Source organism: Cyrtonyx montezumae, unplaced genomic scaffold (genome assembly GCF_038088225.1).
Source record: "Cyrtonyx montezumae isolate F1298 unplaced genomic scaffold, pur_monq_1.0 scaffold_19, whole genome shotgun sequence".
Lineage (NCBI taxonomy): Eukaryota > Metazoa > Chordata > Aves > Galliformes > Odontophoridae > Cyrtonyx > Cyrtonyx montezumae.
This window is the reverse complement of record NW_027071925.1, coordinates 5,110,167-5,132,802: the sequence shown is the minus strand read 5'-3', so window position 1 is coordinate 5,132,802 and position 22,636 is coordinate 5,110,167. Positions and strand designations below refer to the sequence as shown.

General features: G+C 58.5%; 2 protein-coding genes across 2 annotated transcripts in view; one reads left to right on the top strand and one right to left on the bottom strand.

Moving 5' to 3' along the window:
* SDK2 (sidekick cell adhesion molecule 2) overlaps positions 1-4,577 on the bottom strand; it is a 39,736-nt gene extending 35,159 nt beyond the window's left edge. Inside the window, exon 1 of the mRNA XM_065735591.1 lies at positions 4,499-4,577. Within this exon, the coding sequence (XP_065591663.1) occupies positions 4,499-4,577 (79 nt within the window). The remainder of the gene's footprint in view (positions 1-4,498) is intronic.
* RPL38 (ribosomal protein L38) overlaps positions 1-22,636 on the top strand; it is a 149,910-nt gene that overhangs the window by 101,179 nt on the left and 26,095 nt on the right. The window lies entirely within an intron of this gene.

The window sequence follows — 22,636 nt, the reverse complement described above, 5'->3', positions numbered from 1 at the left end:
CACGTGTGCACGCGTTGGGCAGCAGAGCCCATCCCCAGTGGCACAGCAGTGAGACATGAGCCCGGCCAGCACAGTGCACCCCACCACAGCCCGTGCCTCAGTTTCCCCTCAGCTGCCAAAGGGATCCAGCAAGGCAAGGCAGGGCTCCCGGCACACTCAGGCCAGCTGTTGTGCGATGAGATGGGCAACGGGGACAATGACAGCAAAAGGTTGATAGGGAGAGTGACTTTGGCACGGGGAAGGCGTTCTGGCATTCCCGGAATCATCACCGCGCTGTCCCCGCTCGCGGTTGGGACGCTCAGCTGCTGGCACAGGGTGACAGCTGGTCACACCAGCCAGGGCCCCGCAGTGGCCACCAGCCAGGACGTGACACCAATCTGCAAGGAAAGGCGACAGCTCAGAGCAGACGGTGGCTGCCACTCACCACAGCCCCAGGGATGGCCCTCGAGCCCACCGCACCCGAATTCTCCATTCCTGGGGGGCCAAGAGTGGGGACACAACCCCCATTGGAGCAGGAAGACAAAGGGGCCAGGGACCAGCTGCAGCCCGGAATGTCCCCTGCCCTCGGCCCCGTTCCCAGGGATCAGGTTTCCCAGTTCCCAAGCAACCCGAGCGTTCCAGGCACAGGCATTCCGCACCCTGCAGCGCTGGGGGCAAAGTGAGGGGCCGCAGGCAGGTGGTCTGCAGGGGCTGGGGGCGGTGGCAGCAAGGGGAAGCATCGCTAGGAGTGGAGGGAAGCACCCCAAAAGCACGCTGGAAACGGGGTGGGAGGATGCACCTTAAAAGCATCGCAGGGAGATGCACTCACAGCAGTGGGCTCTGGCACGCAGAGCAGTGCCCAGGGCCGTGCCCTTGTGGTTGGCATTGCTGGCACGTGCAGGATGCCAGGCACGAGCAGCACGGCGGAGCCACTGCCAGCACATTCCTGCTGCTAGTACAGCAAATGCATCATTCCTCTACACCCACCCCTGCCCATCTCCCCCCTGATATTCCTGGGACACCCCTTCACCCTTCAGGGTCCTGGATCCCACCCCTCTCCGTGCCACAGGGCTCAGCTCACCCTTCGTTAGCCCGATCACATCACCACTGACAGCAGCATATTTATTACTGGTCCAGCACTGACCATTTCTCACCCAGTGACACACAACCTGCTAACGAGCTCGGCTAGGTAACGAGGGCTCTGGGGCAAGGGCACATGCTGCTCCCTCACCCAGATGAGACCCAGCATCGTGAGGGCTTCACTCTCCTCTGAATGTGCATTGCCCCCAGGCAACAACCTGCACCACTGCGGCAAAACATCCATATGACCACCAGGAACTGTTAATGTAGGACCTACAGTAACGCAGCGTGGTTCGAGTTCATCCCAAGGCAGGAATCAGCCACATCAAGGATCAGCTCCAGGCTGGCAGCACCTCGGGCTTCGTGGCCCCAGGGAGCTGACAGAGCAGGGATGGGACCAGCACTGCACAGCCCTACAAGCACAGCCTCCTGCACCCCGCAGGGTACGGGGAAGAGAGACCCAGGGTCATTCCACAACACACCTGCACCCCGTCAGCCTGCCTTCCCTCCTCCCAGGTTTAATTATCAGCATTTTTCAGGATCACAAGCAACCTGCCTCTGCCCGCCTGCCTCTCTTCTCCAGCTCCTTCCTTTGCCCCCAGTGAGCAGAATTATCACCACAGCCTCACCCCAGTCACCCCAGCACATCGAGCAGGGCTCCAGGAGGGCACCCAGGAGCGGCACCCACTGGTGTGTGCCATGCCACGGGGCATAGGATGGCACACCCCCACTGGTGCCCTGGTCCTGGGGGGAACCACCAGGGCACCACGCAGTGATGGAGCATGGCAGATCATATCCCTCCTCCGTACGGTTATCGGGTCATCAAAATTTCATCGCTGTGCCTGGCCACTAATGGCTTCCAAAGGAGCATCAAATTTTAATCTCCCTTTTCCTCTCGCCTAAAAGCCACTTTCCTTCCTGAGCCGGAGCTTTGCACGAGGCCGGCAGCCAGCGTGGCAGCCGAGCCCACGGGGAAGGGGGAGGCAGAAAAAGCCACTCCAGCATTCCCAAGGCTTGATGGTGGGCACCAGCCCTGGGGATGCTTTCATGGATAAAAGACACCTTCCTGAAGCAGAGGGAACCTCTGCTCTTTGTCACACCCCCAGGAAGCGGTAGGGATCCGTCCCCTCCAGCCCTGCTCCACAGCACACACAGACGTGCCCAGGGACCACATGTGGCTGCCGGAAGGCTCTGTACCTCCCACGCCAGCCCCTAATAAGCCTCTTTGGCCGAAGCTGCCACATGTCTCAGGCCCCTGCCCCAAATCCTGTCTGGAACCTTAAGCCTCCCAAATCCCTCCTGGGACTGGATGCAGCCTCCTCAGTCCCATTATGGGCACTGCACTGGTGCAGGAGGTCCTGAGCTGTGCCCCCAGCCCTGGCTGAGGGAAAACTGTACCTCTGGGGGCACAAAATCTGCAGAACAAAGCCGGGGGGGGGGGAGGAGTGGGACCAGCACCCCCAGCTCCTGGGGTCCCCTCTGTTGTCTCACTGGGTCGCACTGCGACAGCTCCAGCCCAAACTGCATTCACCTCCAAGTAATTAGCACGAGGCCCCTAATCAATAAGTTATTTTTTGCCGTAGGTAATTAATAATTACACAGCACAGGCAGACTGTAATTAAACTTCCATCCCATCTCTCCCCAGTGGTGCTGGAGTCTTTGTTTTAGCAACAGCAGGTATTAAAAGTGTTTTACCCTGTGCCTGAGGAGCCCGCGCCCAGCCAAGAGGGTCTCAGCCCTCCTCCCTTCCATCTCTATTGATCCCATTTTCTTTGGCTGCTAGAATCAATAGCACCGGCACAAAGCAGACTGCTGCCTCTGCTCCAGGCCTGGCTATGGGGCTGCCCCCAGCCCTACCAGGATGCTAATACGTGCATGTCCCTCCTGGGAACCCGCCACAGTGGGGCTGAGCTAAAGGCCACAGCGGACACTGTGCCCACAGGGCAGGTCCTCCACCCCCGTGTCCGTTTGGGTTGCAGCAATGATTGCTGTCAGCCCACGTGCAGCAGGAGGAGACCCTGCCCCCGTGTCCCCGAGCCCGCTGTCGGGGACAGGCAGACGATGCTCTCTACACTGCTCCATCACTGCTCGCACTCAGCCGTGCCGGCTCCCAGCAATGTCACACCACCCGGCAGGACAAGCAGCGCGCTGCAGGATGCACAGCTCAGATCGTGCACTGGGAGCAAGAAGCAAAGCCCTTTCTCCTCTGCTCCAGAGCCCCACAGGGAGCTCCTCAGCCCCACGGACAAACAGGAGTCAAGCACAGCAGGAAAGCATCCCACAGCCGGGAACAAACGGACCATGGGGGACCGCAAGCTGGAGCCGCCAGGCAGGGGAAGAGAAACTCGGCAAGGGAGTGAATCAATCAAAGAGACCTTCACAGCTCCCCACACAGGGCCTGCCCGGATAATATACTGCCGCTTTAGATGTTATGTTCTGAACTTAATTACTGAGAAATTATAGCAGAACTAAGGGAGGCTCAGGGGGAGCAGGAGGACAGGAGTGCATGGGGACTTCTGGCTCTGCTTGCTGCCGCAAACAAGGGCAAGAAATGTCGTGGGTTGAGGAGCCCCAGGCACAGCACTGTACCCCAATGTGCCGCCCCTCCCTCCCCCCGTTTTGCAGCCTGGATCTGCTCAGCCGGAGCGGCAGGGACAGAGGAGACCACGCTGCAGCCCTGCCAGACAACCTCCCCCACATCCCCACGGGGATGCTTGCCTGCTGGAGAGGGGACAGCACCCCAAGGAGGTCCCCCCCGAGGGATCTCTGCAACCCAAAGGAGCAGGAACTATCCCTGCCTGTCTCAGAGAAGCCAAAAGCACACTGCTGTGCCAGAGCCCCAGAGGTGGTGAGCAGACAGGCACCCACACTGCACATGAAGCCCCAGAGCACCCACAGAGACACAGGGCTGCAGACCCCCACCATCTCCACCCGCTGGAGGTCAACAGGACCAGAATCACTGGCACAGCCGCACCCTGGGAGCTCCCGGAACTTGTGCTGCACACAAGTGGGGTCCCCAGGGAGGTGCTGAAATGGGTGCCCTCTCCTTGGAAGGTGACCGGTCCTCGAGAAAGGGCTGATGCATTCCCACCCCGCACTCAAAGCAACATTTCGCCTCCCATTCTCAGAGCAGAGGCAGCGCCGGGCCGAGCCCCCCAAGCACCGTGCTACGCTCTGTGCCGTTTGGCCCCGGACACCTGGGGGGCTTCTTAAGCACCCCTAGTCCCTCCCGGAGCTTTGGGGCTGCGACCCAAACTTCTTCATCCAGTGCAGGGTGAGAGGCCCCCAAAGCCCTTCACCTCTGAGGGTTCGTCTGTCGGGGGCAGCGTAAGGACTCCCCCCCCCCAACAGCCATCTGCGGTTCAACGCCAGCATCGAAGCAGGAGATGAAGGCTGAAGAAGCCGTGCTCTGCACCAGAGCCCCCTCGCACCCCCTTACCTTGGGCACCGGCTCCCGGAGGGCCGGGCAGGGCGAGCACCACGGCGCACAGCAGCCCCCAGCTCCCGGGCCGGGCCATGGCTCCGCCGACAAGGGGGGGCAACTTCCCCGACTTTATAATCCTGGCGGCAGAGCCTCCAGTTCTCGCCGCACTCCGGGCCCCCGGCGCAGGGACCACCGCGGCAGCGCTGCTCGGAGGGAGGCGGAGGCGATGTGCAGAGCTCCCGGTGGGGCGGAGGGGGGGGTGGACCGCAGAGAGCTCTTCGCCGCGTCCAACTTCCCCGGAGACGTGCAGAGCCGGGACCCCTGAAAACTGAGATCGTGGCCGACAGCCGAGCCCCTCCCCACGAGCTGCCCTCCGCGTCAGGGAAGGGAAGCGCAGCGCCGTCCGTTCCCGTCCCCTTCTACCCGCCAGGGTACCATGGGGGCTTCCCGGAGCCGCAGAAAAAAGTTTGGGGTCCGGGGGCGGGGAGGCGGCCCCTCCCCGGTGCTCAGCTTCTGCCTGGGGACATCCTTGCCCCGGCGGCTCCTAGCGATGGGGCGGGATGGGGCAGGAGGAGGGGGGGGGGGGGGGGGGCGCGTCTCGCCTCGCGTTGCACCCCGGCAAACGGAGAAAGTGCGGCGGCGACGCGGGGTCCCGCTCGGAGCCGCGGGCGGTGCGCGGCGGGCGGGCTGGCAGCACCGCGCCGTTCCGTCTCGGCGCTCCGGCCGGATGCCTGCTCCTCCTGCGCGGCGGCGGAATGAGCCGCGGCGGCGGGGCTCGGCGGAGCCGGGGGAGCCCGAGCCGGGGAGGCGGGGAGTCGGCGCGGCTCCGAGCGCTACCCAGCGGCCGCGGCCGGGCGCGCACGGGGATGCGGGAAGAGAGGGCGCGGCGGGCACGTCCCCTCGGCCGCCCACGCTTCGTACGGAGCGGGTGGGACCCTCTCCCGGACGCCGCAGCCCACAGCCGCTGGGGGTGGGAGCAGCGGCTGCCCCCTCTGCAGCTGCAGATCGCCACGAGCCCGGAGCGGCCCCCTCCCCACAGTCCCCAGCCACACTGGCAGTGGTCAGAGCATCTGCACCTCATCCCAGTTTCTCAGGGAGGGGACAACGCAAGTCTCCAGGGAAGCTCACAAGCAGAACTCGCTGTCACCACGTTATCGCAGCAAACAGTGCAGGGTTCTGGAAAAACAAGGTCTCCAGCCCTAGAGATGAGCCAGCGGTGTCTCCCAAATCACACTTCACCCTTTCAGGCACAATCCTGCAATTTCTTAAGCCCAGATCTCCCAGCAGGGTCAGACCATGACCATACATCCTTCAGAGACACCCCTGCTTGATGTCAGCACAGCGCTCTGCATTTGCTGGGGACAAGTAGCTCAGCCAGAGCTGCTACTGAACACCGACGCTCACAGACCTAAACTGTCCACAGAGAGGGAACTATGCACCTGGATGCTGAATCAGACCCGTGAGCACACACAACACCTTTGAGCCAAGGGACCTGCAAGGATCAGGGCAAAAACATGAGCAGATTAGTCTAAAGCCTGGCCCAGCACCAAAGGGTCAAACCAGGGCAAGGATCGAGGGAGCATTCTCACACAAACATCAATACAACAATGTTAGTTCCTGGGCCCCAGTGTGTATTTTCCCCCATGCAATATATGCTCACGTGTAAATCACACACAGTGCTCAGAGGGACAATGCCTGCGCGCACGTTGCATATTTGGAGAGCTACTGCCAAATTTCCTATCGACCTCTTGAGGAGATGCTGAACAATAAGCCAGCACTTGCCCACCCCAGCATTAATCAGCTCCGTGGCTGGCATTCTCAACCGAGCCAGTGGGAATTGATGTGCTGTGGGAGGCTGCAAGCCTGGCTCACCTCTCAGGGTGGTGTTCCCCAGCAGTGTGGGCTGCAATGAGCAGGGAGGAAGCCCCCCGTAGTGGGCTCGGACCCCAGTCCCACAGCACTCACACGTGCTGCAGAGGGGAACAGCCGAGTAGTGCTCAGCACTCTCCCAGCCCCCTGTGGGGTCAGGGCTTTGTTCCATGCAGAACAGGAATTCCTGTCTCCAGGGCCATAAATTCAGCACCTGCCCTCACTGCCAGCACTGATTTATGGTTGTTGCAATTAATCTTGCCAAGGTGTGAGCCCTTTATTACCTGCTTGCAGAGGTACCTGGCTCCCCACAGCCTCCTGGGCAGGCTGGAAGAGCTCTCATCTCGCAGCAGTGCTTCCACCCAGCCCTGCCTGCTCCATGCCAGAGCTCCTCCACCCAAATTTACCCAAGCAGCAGCAAGTTCCCACTCGTAGCCCCATTGCTGCTCCCAGGGGTGGTGGGAAAAGCCAGGAACACAGCAGGGAAGGCACTGGGCTCTGGGTCACACCTGCCCCACCACTCCATCTCACATCAGTCAGCCCAATCCCCCACAGCCTATCAAGAATCCCAGCTTCAGAGCCATGATTTGGGGCAGTGTCACTTGTAATTACGATGAGGCATGCACACGCACCAGCTGTGCTGCATGACTTTTGCCTCTCCAAGATGGTTCTGCAAGGGGTGAAAAGACACAGGACTCCAAGTGCACACTGGGGGGTGGGCTCTGAGCTCCCCCCCAGACACTCTCGAAAATCCCTTCCTGTCACTCCCAGGGTGGGGGGTTCCAGCCCCCTGTGCCCACCAGCTGCTGCTATGGGGCTGCTAATGAGTACTTGGCCCTGCACAGCCCTGCAGGCAGCAGAAGCCAGCCTCAGGCCTATTTGTAGAATTGAAAGCTGTTATTTTGCCTCCTGCTTGAAGAGGGCGCATCAAAGTCAAACCAAAAATACGTTGCCGGGATTGAATTAAAAACTCTTGTTTGAAACCAAGACATGTTCCAAAAAAAGATCAAGGCTCTATTTGAAATGTAAAAAGTCTTTGCTTGGATGTCAGGCGCTTCGGGGACCAGGAGTCAGCACTACCCAAAGGCTACAGGACAACAGCACACAGCTCCCCTCAGCCTCTCCTTGCACGAAGCTGCAGCTCCCACTGCTGCTCCCTGAGCAGGAGAGCTCTGTGCCATCTCCCATCCCCACGCACTGTCAGAAGGGGCCAGGAGCCCCTCAGCCCCTTCCTGCAGCAGAGGGGAGAGCGGCAGATGTAACCACAGGCTGTCGGCACCGGCGCGGGGAAGAGAAATTGGATAATGGAGGCTCTGCAGTCTCACAGATAGAGGTATAACAAGCTCCCACTGGCAGAAGCTGAAGCCAGACATAGCCAGACTAGCAATAAGGTGTGCACTTCACAGCGAGGACAGCTGACTGGCTGCAGCGAGGCTCCCCAATACTATTCTGTTCGTAATTCAAATTGGGATTTGTCTTCCTGTTGCATATTTCTTCTTTTTCCTTATTCCATTGTTTTCCAGAAGCATCTGCTCTCCTAGAAGGGTCAGTTCAAGGTGGTACAGCTCACAGGCTGGCTCCCTGTCACACCCTGGGAGTGACAGGAAGGGATTTTCGAGAGTGTCTGGGGGGGAGCTCAGAGCCCACCCCCCAGTGTGCACTTGGAGTCCTGTGTCCCACACCCCCAGGCTGCAGGACGGGCTCCCAGCCCCATATAGGGCTGCACCCCAGCAGATGTTCAGCTTACAGCGGGACTGGAGCTACCTCCTGTTACCTTGCATTGAAGGGCACCAAGGCAGAGCTGCACGCTGCCCCCGGGTGCTGTGCAAGGGACATCCAAAGCAGCTGGGAACAGAAACATCTTTAATATTTGATGACTTCAAAATAAAACGCCAGGAGAAGGAATGGCAAGTTCCCCTGCCCAGCCAGGAGCTCTTCTCCAGCATCGGATGCCTGGGGCATCTCAGCCAATTAAGATTTTCTTTCAAACCCAAAGTGAGACTGATCCACACATCCCCATACTCAGTGTGAGCAGAGGGCAAAACAAGGGCATCTTTCCAGCAGTGACAACAGGAGTTCTACTCCCAAGCTAGATCCAGCTTATGCCATCAGTCCCCATCACACAGGAGATGAGAGTGGAGGCATCAATGCCAGCCAGCCCCCATGCCCACGTGTGAACAGCAGCCTGCCCAGGAGCACAGCTGGATGGCTGGGGCTGCTGCAAGACATGAGCAAAGCAGGGAAATGCTGCTCCTGCAGCTCCACGTAGCTCAGTCTTTTTCCAGCTCCTCCTCCAGAGCAGCTACAGAAGCATTTCTGAGCATACCCATGTTCATGCCAACATCCCAAAGCCACAGCCAGAGGACCCTGCTATTAGTGCTAATGAGCACCCTGCACATGGGTTGCATGGGGCTAGGTCCCCACCCCAAAGCTGCTGCTGAGGTTGGACACACAGACTGCTCCTCCACCACCCCAGAGCTGAGCTCTGCTGTTCCTGCAGGCTGCACAAAGCTGTGAGAAGCCACCAGGATGGGCTGAGGAGCAGGCGGGGTAAAGGTGCAGCGGAAACAACTAGCAGCAGCTCTGCCAGCAGCCCCAACCACACAGCTGACTTTTACATCAGAGGATTAAAAATTTAAAACAGGGCTTTGGCTCATTTTAACATGGTTGCTTAACATTTAAAGGCCGCCTTCCCAAGTGCTTTTCCATAACAACAGTGGGACATGCTCAAAGCCAGCTCCAGCACTCTCCTCCAACCACCAGCACCCAGAAGCTGAGGCTGTAGAGGTGCTGAGCACCATACACCCCAGCTCCCCACATCTACACTTGAAGCAGAGAGAACAGATTTTTGCTGGGCATTTCATACCCAAAAGCAAATGGTGGGGTGCCAACTCACTTCAAAAAGTGTGCATCAAAGCCCTCAAACCTGTTGCAGCCCTTCTTGCCTTTGCCTCTGCCACACCACACTGAGGTGAGCACAGACCCACAGCAGCCCTGGTTGCTCCAATCCCCATAAAGCAACATAAACAGAAAAGAAAGAGCCCAATAACCGTTCTATCTGCTGGGATTTGCACACTTATCCTTCACAACAGGCTCAGCTGCTCCATCCCAGCAGCTCCTCATACCCTCTGCAGGTTCATGACCCCATGATCCCAAGCCCTGCAGACATCTCAGAGCTCTCAAAGAGCTGCAGCATTGCAGAGCAATATATTTCCCCCAGCTGACCTGGGTCAACCTCATTTAATTCTTCTTCATTAAGCCAACAGATACAACACACCTGCCCTAGTTGCTACAGGGGGAAATTGTGTAGATTCACAGATCGTAGCTGAGGACTGGAAACTTGCTGGGAGCTGCCACCCCTGCATGCAGGGCCAGGGGCTGCTGCCTGGAGTCGTAGAACAGCAGAGAAACCCCCAAAGTGGGCAGCAGCTCCCCGTGGCCATCAGGATGGTGGCTGTGTGATGTGGGTTGCACGGTGCTGCTGCTGGCTCTCCATCACCTGGTGTGTGCCTCCTGAGTGCTTTCTGGGCACTCCAGGTGCTGCACTGATTTCTAGCACTACAGGATTAGGTGATAAATAATGGATAATAATAGTAGGAATAGTAAATAATATATTTACAGGCTTGCATAATGAATAGCGCTGAGCACGAGTTGCTGGTGCCACAGCACTGCTGAACTGGCAAAGGGCAGTGGGCACAAATGGGGAACTGAGGATGGAGTTACAGAGCTCTCCCAGAGCCTCCCCACCCCAAACCTCAGCCACGCATCTCCTGCTGCAAGCCCGCAGAGCCCCAGAGGCATTTTAGGGAGATGCAATTATCCATTCCTCAATCAATCCCGTTAGCAGCAGCAAAACCTCAAAGTGGATTTCTCTGTGCACCATGGGGGGGGGGTTGCACAGCCCTCTCCCTCCGGGCTGCGTGCTGCCCTGTGCCCACAGAGCGGGGCAGGGAGGGGGGGCTGGGCCGGGGGCTGCACCCCCCAGGCCGGCCGTGGAGATGCAGGCAGTCAGGAAACAGATCCCGGCTGGTTCCTGCCGAGTAATTCCGTTCAATGAGAGCCCGTCGATACAATTCGCTGTCAGTTGTCACCCGCGCAGGGCCGGGCTGGCACACCCACTGCTGACTCATTAAAAACTGGAGAAGGAAATGGAGACGGCTTCGTGCAGGGCACCCCCACCGCCCCTGCCTCAGTTTCCCCCCACACACGCGGCTGTGGGGCCACGAGCTGCAGCCCAGCGCTGCCCCACGTCCCCCAGTGCTGTGAGCAAACTGGGGAGGGGACATTCGTGGGAGCCCATCGCATGCAGCTCGTGCAGCTGCGCCGGCCCCGGCAGCGAAGCAGGGGAGCGATCCGTCTTCCCGGCTGCCAGCTCCAACGGCTGCATTTCAGATAATTCCAGATAGTAAATTTTTGGAGTCCCTATAAGCTAAAATCAATATTGGCACAACTGTGCGTCATTAAAAACTAAATGAACATGACAAAGCCAAACTGCTGCCTATTAAACAAATGAGTTTTCTATCCACACAGGCACAGCAGGTTATTAAATTCTTTATTACAGGAGCGTTGCTTTTTATAAAAGGGGGTGGGGACGAGTTGCCCTGCGAGGTGACAATGCCACCGCCTGCCCTTCCCGCAGCACGTGCACCAGGGCTGCAAAGGACCAGAGGCGGGGGGGGGGGGGGCTGAGGGAGTTTCTGCAGCAGCAATGCAACAGCAGCACAGCAGCGGTGCACCGGCAATGCAGGGTGGGTAACCTCCTCCCGTGCTCCTGAAAGGCTGAGCTGTGCCTCTCCAGCCCAGATCTCAGGAGTGATGTGGCTGTTCTGTCCCCTCTGCGGAGCCTTTCTCTCTGCTGCTGCTGTCCTTCCTCAGTGTCCCAGCTGCAGTCTGCTGCCTGCCCCTGTGCAGCAATCGCAGTGCCCTGATTGTGTCCAAGCTCTCGCCACACACCGCGAGGTATAAATATTAATAGGTGCCGGGGGAGGGCTGGGGAGCAGAGGGCTGGGAGGGCAGGGGGGAAGAGGTTGGGCTGTATCACCCCCCCGGCCTCTCTTTGCTCAGTGGTTGGGGCTGAGCCACGAAACACAGGGAAAGGTCATCATGCTCAGCCATGGGAAGGAGAGCTGCCGGGCAGCGGCTGCCCCAGTGGCTCTGACGAGTGCCAGCAGCTCCAGGGACATCTGTCACCACCCTGCTCCATGGCCCATCCCCACAGCACGGTGCGCTGGGCTCTGCACCGCTTTGTGCGTGGGCTGCACGGTGCTGATGATTCCTGGTGGCACACAGAGACCTGCAGCAGCCCCATGGCTGTGTGCGCCCCGGGGACAGACACCGATCCCATGTGCTGCCTGGCTGCACACAGATCATGGGGATCCCCGCAGCCATACACTGATTTTTCAGAAGAAACTTGCCGGATGCTCTTGCACACAAATGGCACTGAGCACCACATCTCTCGGCTGTCCTGGGGTGGGGGGACAACCTGGTGCTACCCGGTCTGGGGACCAGCTGTGCTGCAGGGATGTAGAGCTCCACGTCTCCCTCCTGTTCCCTGCTGCCTGAGCTGCCCTCCCTGCTGCCGGAGTTTGATGATGACAAACTGTGCCGACACGGAGATGGAGTGCCTTCCCCAATCTGCCTGCTGCCCATTACGCCAGAGCAGCTGCAGTGATTGATGCAGGCGAGCCCCAGGCAGAGCTTCCCCATCCCTCCCGCACACACACACACACCACCAACCTCACCACGGCCCCTTGCCACCCTACAGCCCCCATCTCAACCCCGTAACACACAGCATGGGGACGTGGGGAATCACAGGGCGAGAGCCACCATCCTGCTGAGGACACTGCCAAGGGGTTGGTCTCCTGGATAGCACTTGGGGTTGTCAATCGGCGAGTGTCAGCTGTGTGAGACTGACCTCTGCAAAGAGACAAAAGTGGCTCCGAATGGAGCACCGTGCTCCCTGTGGAAGGGGCTGCACGCAGTGCTGGCTGCCATCTGATGGATGCTTTGACAGCATGATGGATGGCGGCGGGCAAGCCCCTGCCACGGCCACACATGCGCCGCATCCCTTATCGGGAGATGGGAAGCAGCCACACAGCCAGGGAGGGCTCCCCATCCCATCCCATCCCATCCCATCCCATCCCATCCCATCCCATCCCATCCCATCCCATCCCATCCCATCCCATCCCATCCCATCCCTGCAGTGCTGCACGGGGAGGCAGAGCCGGCTGCGAGGGGTGGGAGCTGCAGCAGGAAGTTTTATGGGGCCTGCATCAATCAGCGGGAATCCCATAAAAGTCGGTGGGTATAAATGGGCTCCTCAGATAGGTTTTGACATCCAATTGTCTTTTCCATTTCGGATGTCATAAAGCTATGCACACCCATCTAGAGAGAGGGAGCGAGCCTGCACGCTCCGAAATACGGATGCACAGACACATGCACAGCGTGCCCGGCACACGTGCGTGCAGAGGCTCTGTGTGCACACACACTGCTCACACACACACACACACAATCACACACACACCCCTGCTTACATCAGGGCACTGCTAAGGGCAAAGCCTGTGCTCTGCTGAGGGCCTGGGGACCTGTTCACTGCCATTAACCCAAGGCAGAGGCAGGCAATGGGAGGCTGGGGATCGATTTGGGAAGCTGTTTAAAAACCTCATTTAAAGGGAAAAAAGGAACATCCAGCATGCAAGCGGTGCCAGGATGTGCTGCTGCCTCTCCTCCTGCAGCACAATGAAACAGGCAGCGCTCAGCTGGGAGGATGCTCCCCTCCTCAGAGCCATCGCTTCTCCCTGCAGGGAAATCACAGCTCCGGTGTTAGGCACAAACTCAGATGAGCGAGCAGGTCGTACATCATCTCTGCGTAAATCATCTGCCGTGCTCGGCTACGTGAGCATCAGGGCCCGGGGACAGAGCGGCTCACGCGCTTCAGTGAAAAGGGGGAAATTTTACACAACCGAGGGAGAGCAGAGGAGAGAAATGTGAAATTGGAGTGGTGGGGGAGAGTCGTTCAGTGCTGCATCCCCCTGCAGCACGCGGCTCCGGCCTGCTTGGGGACCACAGGGTGCGAGCAAACACCTTTATTTTGCTGACCATTAATTGTCCCTGAAAGGGTCACAGCCAGGAGGGTCACACCCATCATGCTGGGAGCTGAGTGCAGCACTGCAGCCACCAGGACATCCTCCTTCCCCCCCACACTGGGCTCAGTGCTTGGGCTACCAGCACAGCAGGGAGTGATCGCCCTTTGCAAACCAAGGCCTGGCTGGGGCGGGATGGACATTGTCGTACATCTTCCCCCCAGCATGGAGATAACTCTGCTGTGATTCAGCTATGGGGACAGGGCACCCAGCGTGCACCCCACAGCACCACAGGAAGATGCTCCGCTGGGGCTGTGCTGGTATCACCCAGATGCAGTGTGAAGGAGAGGGGCTGGGAAGTGGGGGGGACCCCATCCATTGCCCACGCGTGGGCTCCGGCCCCAGCATTGCTGGGGAAGGTGACTTCTTCGGAGACAGCTCTCGCCGCATCGCAGAATCGCTTCTGGATAAACAATTACCATCTATTTACCTCTGCCCATATGGCACTCAGGAACAGGTGTGCAGGTAATGAAATACCCAGCTCCACCAGGCTCGGGGAGGCTGGCTCGTCTTTCCTTATTCCTGAGCTTGGGCTGCAGCCCGCTCGGAAATGAGAGCTAAGGAAGACAGAAGGACACGGAGGGGTGGAGGTGGGGGCCGCCTGCTGCCCGACGGTGCCACCCTGCCCAGCTCTGTGCAGTGTCACAGACACAGGACCCAGCATCCCCGGGGTCCCACAGCCCCAGTACAGCCGCCCAGACCCCCTCCCACTGTCTACACGAGCTCTACCCACCCGTAACTCGTGGCTGAGCCACTGCTTTTCTTCAAAAGCCATCTAATCTCCGCACACAGCCGCGGAGAGGGGGATTTATCACCTCCCCCGGTGCTGTATCCTCTGTGCGGATAAGATAGTTTATGCAAACAGACGCCAGGCTGTGTCGCTTCCTTATTTCTCTCTCCCTGACTCGCAGCTCATCATCGGTTACAGCAGTGACCAGTCACCTAAATCACCCGGCTGCGTGCCCGCTCCCAGCGCTGATTGATGCTGGTGATTGTCTGCTCTCCAAATGCTCCCAACCCACTGAGCTGTGTGGGGACACAGGCAGGGGTGCTGTGTTACTGTGAGGCTCAGAGCTGGCACCCAACCCACAGGGCACCTCTGCCTCTTCCAGCCCTACAAAGGCTCCCACAGAAACCAGTACCACCAGAGCTTGTTTGGAGGCTCCACCAAGCCCAGCTCCCCCAGCACAGGCACCAGAAAGCAGCAGGCATAGGAGATGCCAACATCCAAATAGGTCCTGCTAAACGTGGCCCTACAGATTAGCGGGGAATTCTCTCTGCTGCCTTGGCAGGGGCTGCTGGCATGGGTGCCCGTGGCAGGGCTCTGCCATTCTGGCAAACAGCTGCTTTCCTTTGTGTGCAGTCTGGGCCTTGAATCATGGAGAGGAAACCCAGCTGCTGGCCAGGGCTGAGAGGCTGTGTAATCTGTGCAGCCACAAGAGCTGCACAGGCATAAGCAACACCACGACAAAGCCCTGTGATGTGCGGAGATGAGGGTGCACGGGAACACCTCCCTCAGTCCTCACATCATGAGGCTGGAGACCCAACCCATCCAGCACTGCCTGTCCCCTGTGAAGGTGACCAGCTGTCACAGCATGAGCTGCCCGCTCACCTGTGCAATGCTCACATTCGTTCAGTGTTCAGTGCCTGCTGGCACAAGCAGGGTGGGGGGCACGTCCCCCAGCATCCACGCAGGGCTCAGCTGGGGTCCTCTCCATGCTCTGCTACTTGTTCCTTCCACCGTGCTGCCAGGGGAGCGGGGGGATGGGGGCCATGCCAGCATCTCAGTGCCATGACTCGAGAGCGAGTGCCAATGGCTCATGGCCAAGGGAGGCTGGAGGGGAACAAACCCAGTGTCCTCACAACATATGCAAGCCGGGAGCGAGCGGTCCCCAGGCAGCGCGGCGAGCAGCCGGGCGTGCACAGAGCTGGCTGCCAGAGCTGTGTCCCCTGCCAGCTGTCTGCCCACAATGACACGCTCTCGTCCCCTGCCAGCGTTTGTCACCACTGGGCGCACAAGGGAGGGGACAGACACTGAGCTGTGGCGGTGGTGTGGGATGGAGATGGAGGGCCCCATCACTACTGCAATTCCTAAAGGGAGGAACGGAGCTATCCAAGTCCCAGCTTGCTGCTGCCCATGGAGGTGTTCTCCACGGAGGCCAGGCCTTGTCCCTGTGCTGTGGCTACAGCCTGGCCACGAGGACTCAGGTCGCTGGGTGTTGGAAATGTGGACCAGATGAAGTCATTTTTAAGTGCACATTCCCCTGCTTGAACTCTGGTGCTGATCTGGGTGACATTAAGCTCTGGCATCACCAGATTTGGACCAATTGCTCTGCACCACAGGAGCAGCATCTGTAGGCACTGCGGTGTGCGGGGCCCAGTGGAGCAGGATCAGGCCCCTGGCCGTGTTCAGCCACCTGAAATTCTGCCGAGCAAAAGAGGGTTTTGCAGCACTCTGCTCACTCCTGCTGAATCTATTTGCACCTCCCTAGCAAGGCTGCGCTGGTCATGCCAGCCCAGGCAAAGTGCAAATGAACCCCTCCCGCTCCCCAGTGTGGTCCCCAGTGACAAGCTAGCACTGTCCCCATGCTGCTCATATTGTCCTCATGCACCATCTTCACTGCAGCCATGGATATCCTGCATGTCCCCAGCCCAGGACGTCCTACTGTCCCATGGGGTGTCCCAGGACGCCGCATGTCTCCCACTGTGGCACTTGGTGCTGAGCTGGCACAGCTCCCCAGTGCATACGAGTGACAAGCTTCTGTTAAATAATTGAATTACTCAAATTGTTCCCTTTTCCCTTCGGTTTCGGTACACATTTGTCATCATTCCATTAGGCAGACGCTTTGCTCTCCTTTCATTTATTCATAAGCATTGCCGGGGCTCAGGCAGCAGCAATGACAGCAGAGCTGAGCGTGATCGCTGGCACGGGACGCGCTGTCCCCAGCACTCCCACGGTGGCACGGGGATGGTGGCAGTGGAGGATGGGTGCCACGTGCGTCACTGTCACTGCAGCTCACTGCCCCGTGCTGGGGACAGCTGGGCACACTGTGCCCTGCGCTGGAGTTGCAGAGGATTTGGGTCTGGGGGGGCTGAGGCAGCAGCACGCCCACAGCCGTGTCATCATAAGCGATTCCTGTATCAACAAGACAGTTACAAAGGAAAGCAAATAAGCCAATTATGGGGAAATATCCCATCACCCGTCCTGCTTCCCCACAAAGCGCGGCAGCACGAGCGCTGCTCTGCACATCCCAATTAAACACCCATCGTGACAGCACGTGGCAGCAGATGAAAGGACTCCACGGCTCCGTGGCACCCCTCCCCCCTGGCACCCCACTGATGGCAGACACCAGAGCCTATGGGCACAGGTACCCCTCACCCCCCCCACCTCCGAGCTGAGGAAGAGGCACTGCTCTGCCTCCCTCGAGCCGGAGCCACCACGATCCTCATCTTTCATGTCACGGTCAGGAGGAAACCCAGGGGAGGAATTAGAGATAAAAAATTGGACACTGGCGGGAGGGTGCGAGGCCTCCCCCGTGCATGCAGAGTAGAGCCATTACCATAATAACGAAGCACTTAATAGCCACTTCCCTGCTTGCTCTAATTGAAACGGATAGCCTTGTTTCCAGGGCCGAGCAGTGTGCTGCGGACAGCGAGCAGCACGTCCTCCGTGCTGCCAGTGTGCACCCATCCCACAGCAACCAGCAGCTCCCGATGGATGGGGACATGGAAGGGGACAGGGATGGGGGGGCAGTGGGGGTTGTGCTGGCTGAGGTGGCTGCGAGGGGTCAGCAAACCCACATGCCTGGCCCTGTGCCCCCTTGGGGTCCCCATGGTTCTGAGAGCACTTTGTGGTGCCGAGCTCACCCCTCTGTGCCAAGCACAGCAAGGGTTGGGAGAACGTGGCCCAGGGCACAGGTCTGGCACATGCTTGCAGGAGCGCTGATCATCTAATTGAAGTAATTAGCCCTTAATTGTGCAATTATTTCAGGACGTGGTGCCATGTGTTCCTGTAAGGAAGGAGGATGGAGAGGAGAGGTGTGCAAAGCCAGAATGTGACATGTGACCTCCGTGTCCTCAGAGATCCCACTCTGACATGGCACTGCGTGAGGCTGACCATGTCCCACTGACTGGGTGGCACCGAGGGGCCCCTGTGGCACCCTGTGCTGGGAGGCAGGGCACTGAGCAGCACCGAGCTGCTGCAGGCACGGGTGGGCACTGTGGGGGCTCTGCTGGAGGCTGGCAGCGTTGAGCAGTGGAAATAGAAATTTGGGAAGAGGCATTCGGCTCTGCCCAGCTCAGCTGCGTGGGCATGATTCATTTCACTCCACCCATTTTTCCATGAAATGGCAGCAAATTTCCACTCCGAGCATTGTTCCTGAGCGGGAGCGGCTGTGCAGGCAGACACCAGCACTGGGCTGAGGCTGTGCCAACACGACCTGCCAGTGGCTGCTGCACACTGCCCTGCCCGCCCTGCGCTGGTGGCACACGGTGACAGAGGCGTCCAGCTGGAACCATGACCTGCAGCCACGAGAAAATGCTGCAGCGGGACGGATGCAACAATCATGAGGATGTTCATCATTTGCAATGCACAAAGCAGGACAAGCTGTGCTTTCTGCAGGAGCTTGCTCAGGACTCTGGCAGCCCCGTGACCCCCAGCCCGAGGCAGACGCCGGCCTGCGGCCGTGGGACACCCTGGCTGGCAGCCTGCTGCTGGCGGGGATGGGGACAAGTCCTGAGAGGCCGAGTGGAGACGTCGCTCCGGAGGCATGTGCTTGTTCTGGAGTGCACCGAGGGGCTGCAGCCAGCTGGCTGGATCCTGCCTGTGAGCGGCTGCACGCCCGGGCTTTGTCGGTGCTTGCACAGCAGTGGCCAAGTCAACCCAGCACAAAGAGCAGTGGGGCTGCAGGACGGTACCATGATGTACCCAGCTGCTCCCACACCAAGCCCTGCAGTGCCCAAGCTGTGTGCATGACCCCTTCCCATGGGGTTCCCTCCCTACAGGGCTCCTCAAGGAGTCTGGACCCGAAGATTTCCCCTCTGATGATCCCCAGCCCATGAGCAGCCGTCAGCCCGGATTACCCCATTTCACCCATGCTGCTGGAGGAGCAGGGCAGGTCCTGGCAGTGGGCAGAGACACGAGCAGCCTCGTGTCTGCTCGAGGTGCCAGCATCAAAATCCAAGGCTGCGTCAGCACAGCACGAGGCTGACAAGTGTATCGTGTCTCCAACGGGAAGGAGCAGACGGGAGGGAAATAAAAGCAAATGACATCACTTGCTGGCACAGGAGCGCACACCAAGAGCTATTTCTGGCAGGACCTGGCCCGGGCTTCCTTCTTAAATGCTTGCAGATGTGGCTGCGGGTGCCTGGCGCAGGGCTCCAGCTCCTCCTGTGGGCTCCCAGCCCCAGCCGGGTGCTGCCCACGCCAGGATGTGCTCAGGGCCAGCAGTGGTCCCAGCACTGCCCCATGGTCACCACAGCCCTGCACGGCTGCACGGGGCATACAGGGCAGCCAGACAGTGACCGGGACATGGTGGCACCTCAAGGTGACCGACAAGGGCAAGGAGACTGGAACCTGGCTGTTGCCATGGTTACCAGCAGAGCATCCCCCAGCGCTGGCTCAAAGCATGAGTAAAGCCCATCGTTAGGAACAGGGGATGGAAGGAAGGGCAGGACCAGTTGCAAGCTGTCCTGGTCACAGTGCCAGGGGGTGCTGAGGAAGCTGAGACACAGTCATGTCCCATCCCATCTCCATCATCAGATGCTCCACCACCCTTCTCTGCCCACTGGGGCACTAACTCAGCCCTCACTCCTTTGAGGACTGTTACAACACCTTGGATTTGCAGAGTGAGCTCATCCCATTGGCTTATTGACAAGGTACAGTTTGGGGGCAAGGTATCCCCCAAAACCTGAGGTTGCTTGGCCACCTCCACAGGATCTGAGCTCTTTGGCAGAGACCTGGGCTGGGCTCAGTGCCGCTGCTCTAATCCTGGCTCCACACCAACGGCAGTGCAATGAGTAAACCAAAAGGAAAAGCAGCTCGGGGCGGAACTAAATCCAATTGAAGACGTGGCAGCCGGTCCTCCTCTTTCCTTCTCTGGTTTGCTTCGCAGGGTACAACACCAGCAGGTCTCCATTCTTACAGCCATCTGTGTCACCACACAGGGTGACAGTCACCATGGGGGCAGGTGGCATTTACCGGCTGCCCCCAACCTCTGCAGGGAAACCAGCATCTCTGCTGCCACAGGCAGGAATATCCCATTCGCTAGCTGCTGCCAGATGTTCCTCTGCAGTTTTTTGATGGAAAAACAGGGAAGGGAGCGTGAGATCTGCCAGCAACATCTTGCTTTAATAAAAGAACAGGAAATAATGCTGGAGGAAGGAAAGATGTGCCTGAGTTTGTCCTCCTCCCGCGCAGAAATGTGATCCCTTAGAGAAGGATCTGCAGCGGAGATGCTGGGCTGCACCCAGAAGCACTCAAGTGACACCCATTCCCATGGGTACACAGACCCCTCTGTGCCCCACCAGCCCCAAAACACCCAGGACAGCCCAGGGAAGGCAGAACACCCTAAAATGAGTCGAGGGAGGGGAGATCACCCTCATGTCTTGGTGCTCACAGCCACCTTCCTGCCTCTGCCAGCAGCGTAAGAGATGGGGAGAGCAGCAATTATAATGCAGGCAGTTAGCTGCACCCCATGGCTGCTGGAGAGCTCCTTGTCCCATCCCATCCCATCCCATCCCATCCCATCCTACCCCATCCCATCCCATCTCCATCCACCTCATTCAAACTCCATCCATCTCATCTCATCCCATTCCATTCAATCCCCATCCCATCCCCATCTCACCCATCCCTGCCAGCCTCCCCCTCTGCCACCCCACACCCCCGAAGCACCAGCTCCACCACATCCCAGGCTTGCTTCCCTGCTGCTCCCACCACAGAGTGCCTGCAAAGGGGGACCACAGAGCAGAGCCAGGACAGCAGCAACATAAGACTCCGTGGTCCTTGAGGGAAAAAGAATAAAAACCCAGGGAGGAGAGAGAAGAAGGAGAAGAAAAGCAAAGCAGCAAGGAAAAAGGAGTTCAATCAGATTTGTAAAGGGCGCAATTTACAAAATCCATCACATATTTTACTAGGCTGGGATTTACGGATTAGCCTGTAATATTTAGGTGGCTTTTTGTAATAAAATCCTGAGCCGCAGCAGCCTTGGGATAGAGAGAATGAGGAAGAAGTCTCCTTTGCATCCCATCCTCATTTTCCCAGATTTTCCTCCCTTTTTCTTTTTTTTTTCTGATCTAGGCTGTCCCGTTAATCTGGGCTTTATCTGCCTATGGAGGCGGACTGAGCTCTTTATTGGATTTTTGTCAAGAATAAATGATTTAGTTTGGGATATCGCGGAAACGGTTTCCGTGGCATTACACCGTCTAATAAATGAAACAGCAGGGATCAATTCCTTAGCAGCCACGCTCTGCCATCACTGCTGTTGTGGATCCAGCAGCTCCACACTGCCTGCCCAGCAGCACTGCCACCGAGGTGTCCCATCCCTGGGGGCAGCTGTGAACCACACGGAGCATCCTCTGTGCCCACAGGAAGCACCAGCACTGACCTCTGTGTGCAGCAGCAGCTCCAGAATCAAGTGAGAAAAGCACGGAGGTGCCAGGAGGACAGTGGCACAGGGTCACCGTGGGAGTGTCCCTGCTGGGGACAGGGCAGGACAGCGAGGAGGGGACTGGAGGCTCATTTCCCTTTCAGGCGGGATTATAAAACCCATCACTAAAGTTCTTCTTAATCGTCTTAGCACAGACCTAATTATGGGGGGAGAGAACTTCAGGGGGCAGAAACGTGCCCTGGTCTCCTTTCATCTCACTCAGCCCCACGGAGGGGAGCGGGACCCCCACCCGGGGTTGGGCAGAACTTCTGCACCCTGACCCCACCAAGGTGCCCCCCACGCTGCCGCAGTGCCAGCACCAGCCCGCAGCACCACGGCAGGGTGGGTGGGCAGAGCCTTTGAAGAGATGGAGATAAGTGCCTGTGCGAGTGTGTGCGATGGTGATTTATGAAGGCTCCTAATTAAGGAAATCCTTTAGGGAATGAAAATCTCTCAGCTGTCAGGTTTGTGTGGGAAGGAGAGCAGGCAGAGCCAAGGACCTTGGGGACGTGAGGTTTGCAGTCAGAATGAGCAAAGACACTGCTGTTCCTGACCCCAACCTCATTTGTGTCTGTATCTTCATACCCACAACCATCTCCATCCATTCCATCCCCACTTCTGTCCCCATCCCTACCCCCGTCATCATGGTAGGATGTGGTCTCGGGGAGGAGCACCCACTCATGGGGCTGAGGGTGTCCATCCCATGGTCCCCACACCCAAGAGCAGAGAACCCACCCCATGAGCAGGGAAGTGCCAGACCTGGGCATGGCACAGCTGGAAGAGGAGCCCCCAGTCACCCACTCCAGTGAGTGCCATGAATTATTACTGCAGGAAATGAAACTGCTAATAAATCCCCAGGCAGAAGCCAAGAAGGTTAAAACTCCATCTTTTAAGAGAGACAGTGATTTATAAAGTGGCATCCAACTCCTCTTCCCCACTGCACAGCTCTGGGCTGCCGGGGCTGGGACCTGGGCTGAGTGTGCTGAGCTCACCTCATGCACAGAGATACCCAGAGCCCAGGGTGGGGGCTGGGGGGCGAAGGACCCAACCTGCAGCCCCCGTGTGCAATCAGACACACACTCCCTGCACACCACAGTAATTCCCCATCCCCTGCCCTGCTGGGGACCCACTCACCTGCAGAAAATGGCTTTTTAATAGAGTTTAGTTTTTCTATCACCAATTTGATGCGCTGTTTTAAATCTCATTCCACACAGAAGTGTTGGTGCAGGAGCTGGGCACAGCCGGGGAGAACCAGGGTGGAGGAAAAGCAGACTCCAGTGGATCCCAGTAGATCCCAATGGTATCGAGGGGATACGTGGCATCCCCTCGAGGGACAGCTGGGTCCAGCTGGATGTGGCTGCAAGCACGCAGGGCTGGGATGTGCCGTGCAGATGAGGTCGTTGCTCTCATCAGAAATAAACAGGAAGATGTGATGAGCCTCAGCCAAAGGCTTTGCAGTGAGGGGTTGTGCAGGGGGCAGCAGGACCCGGGCAAGG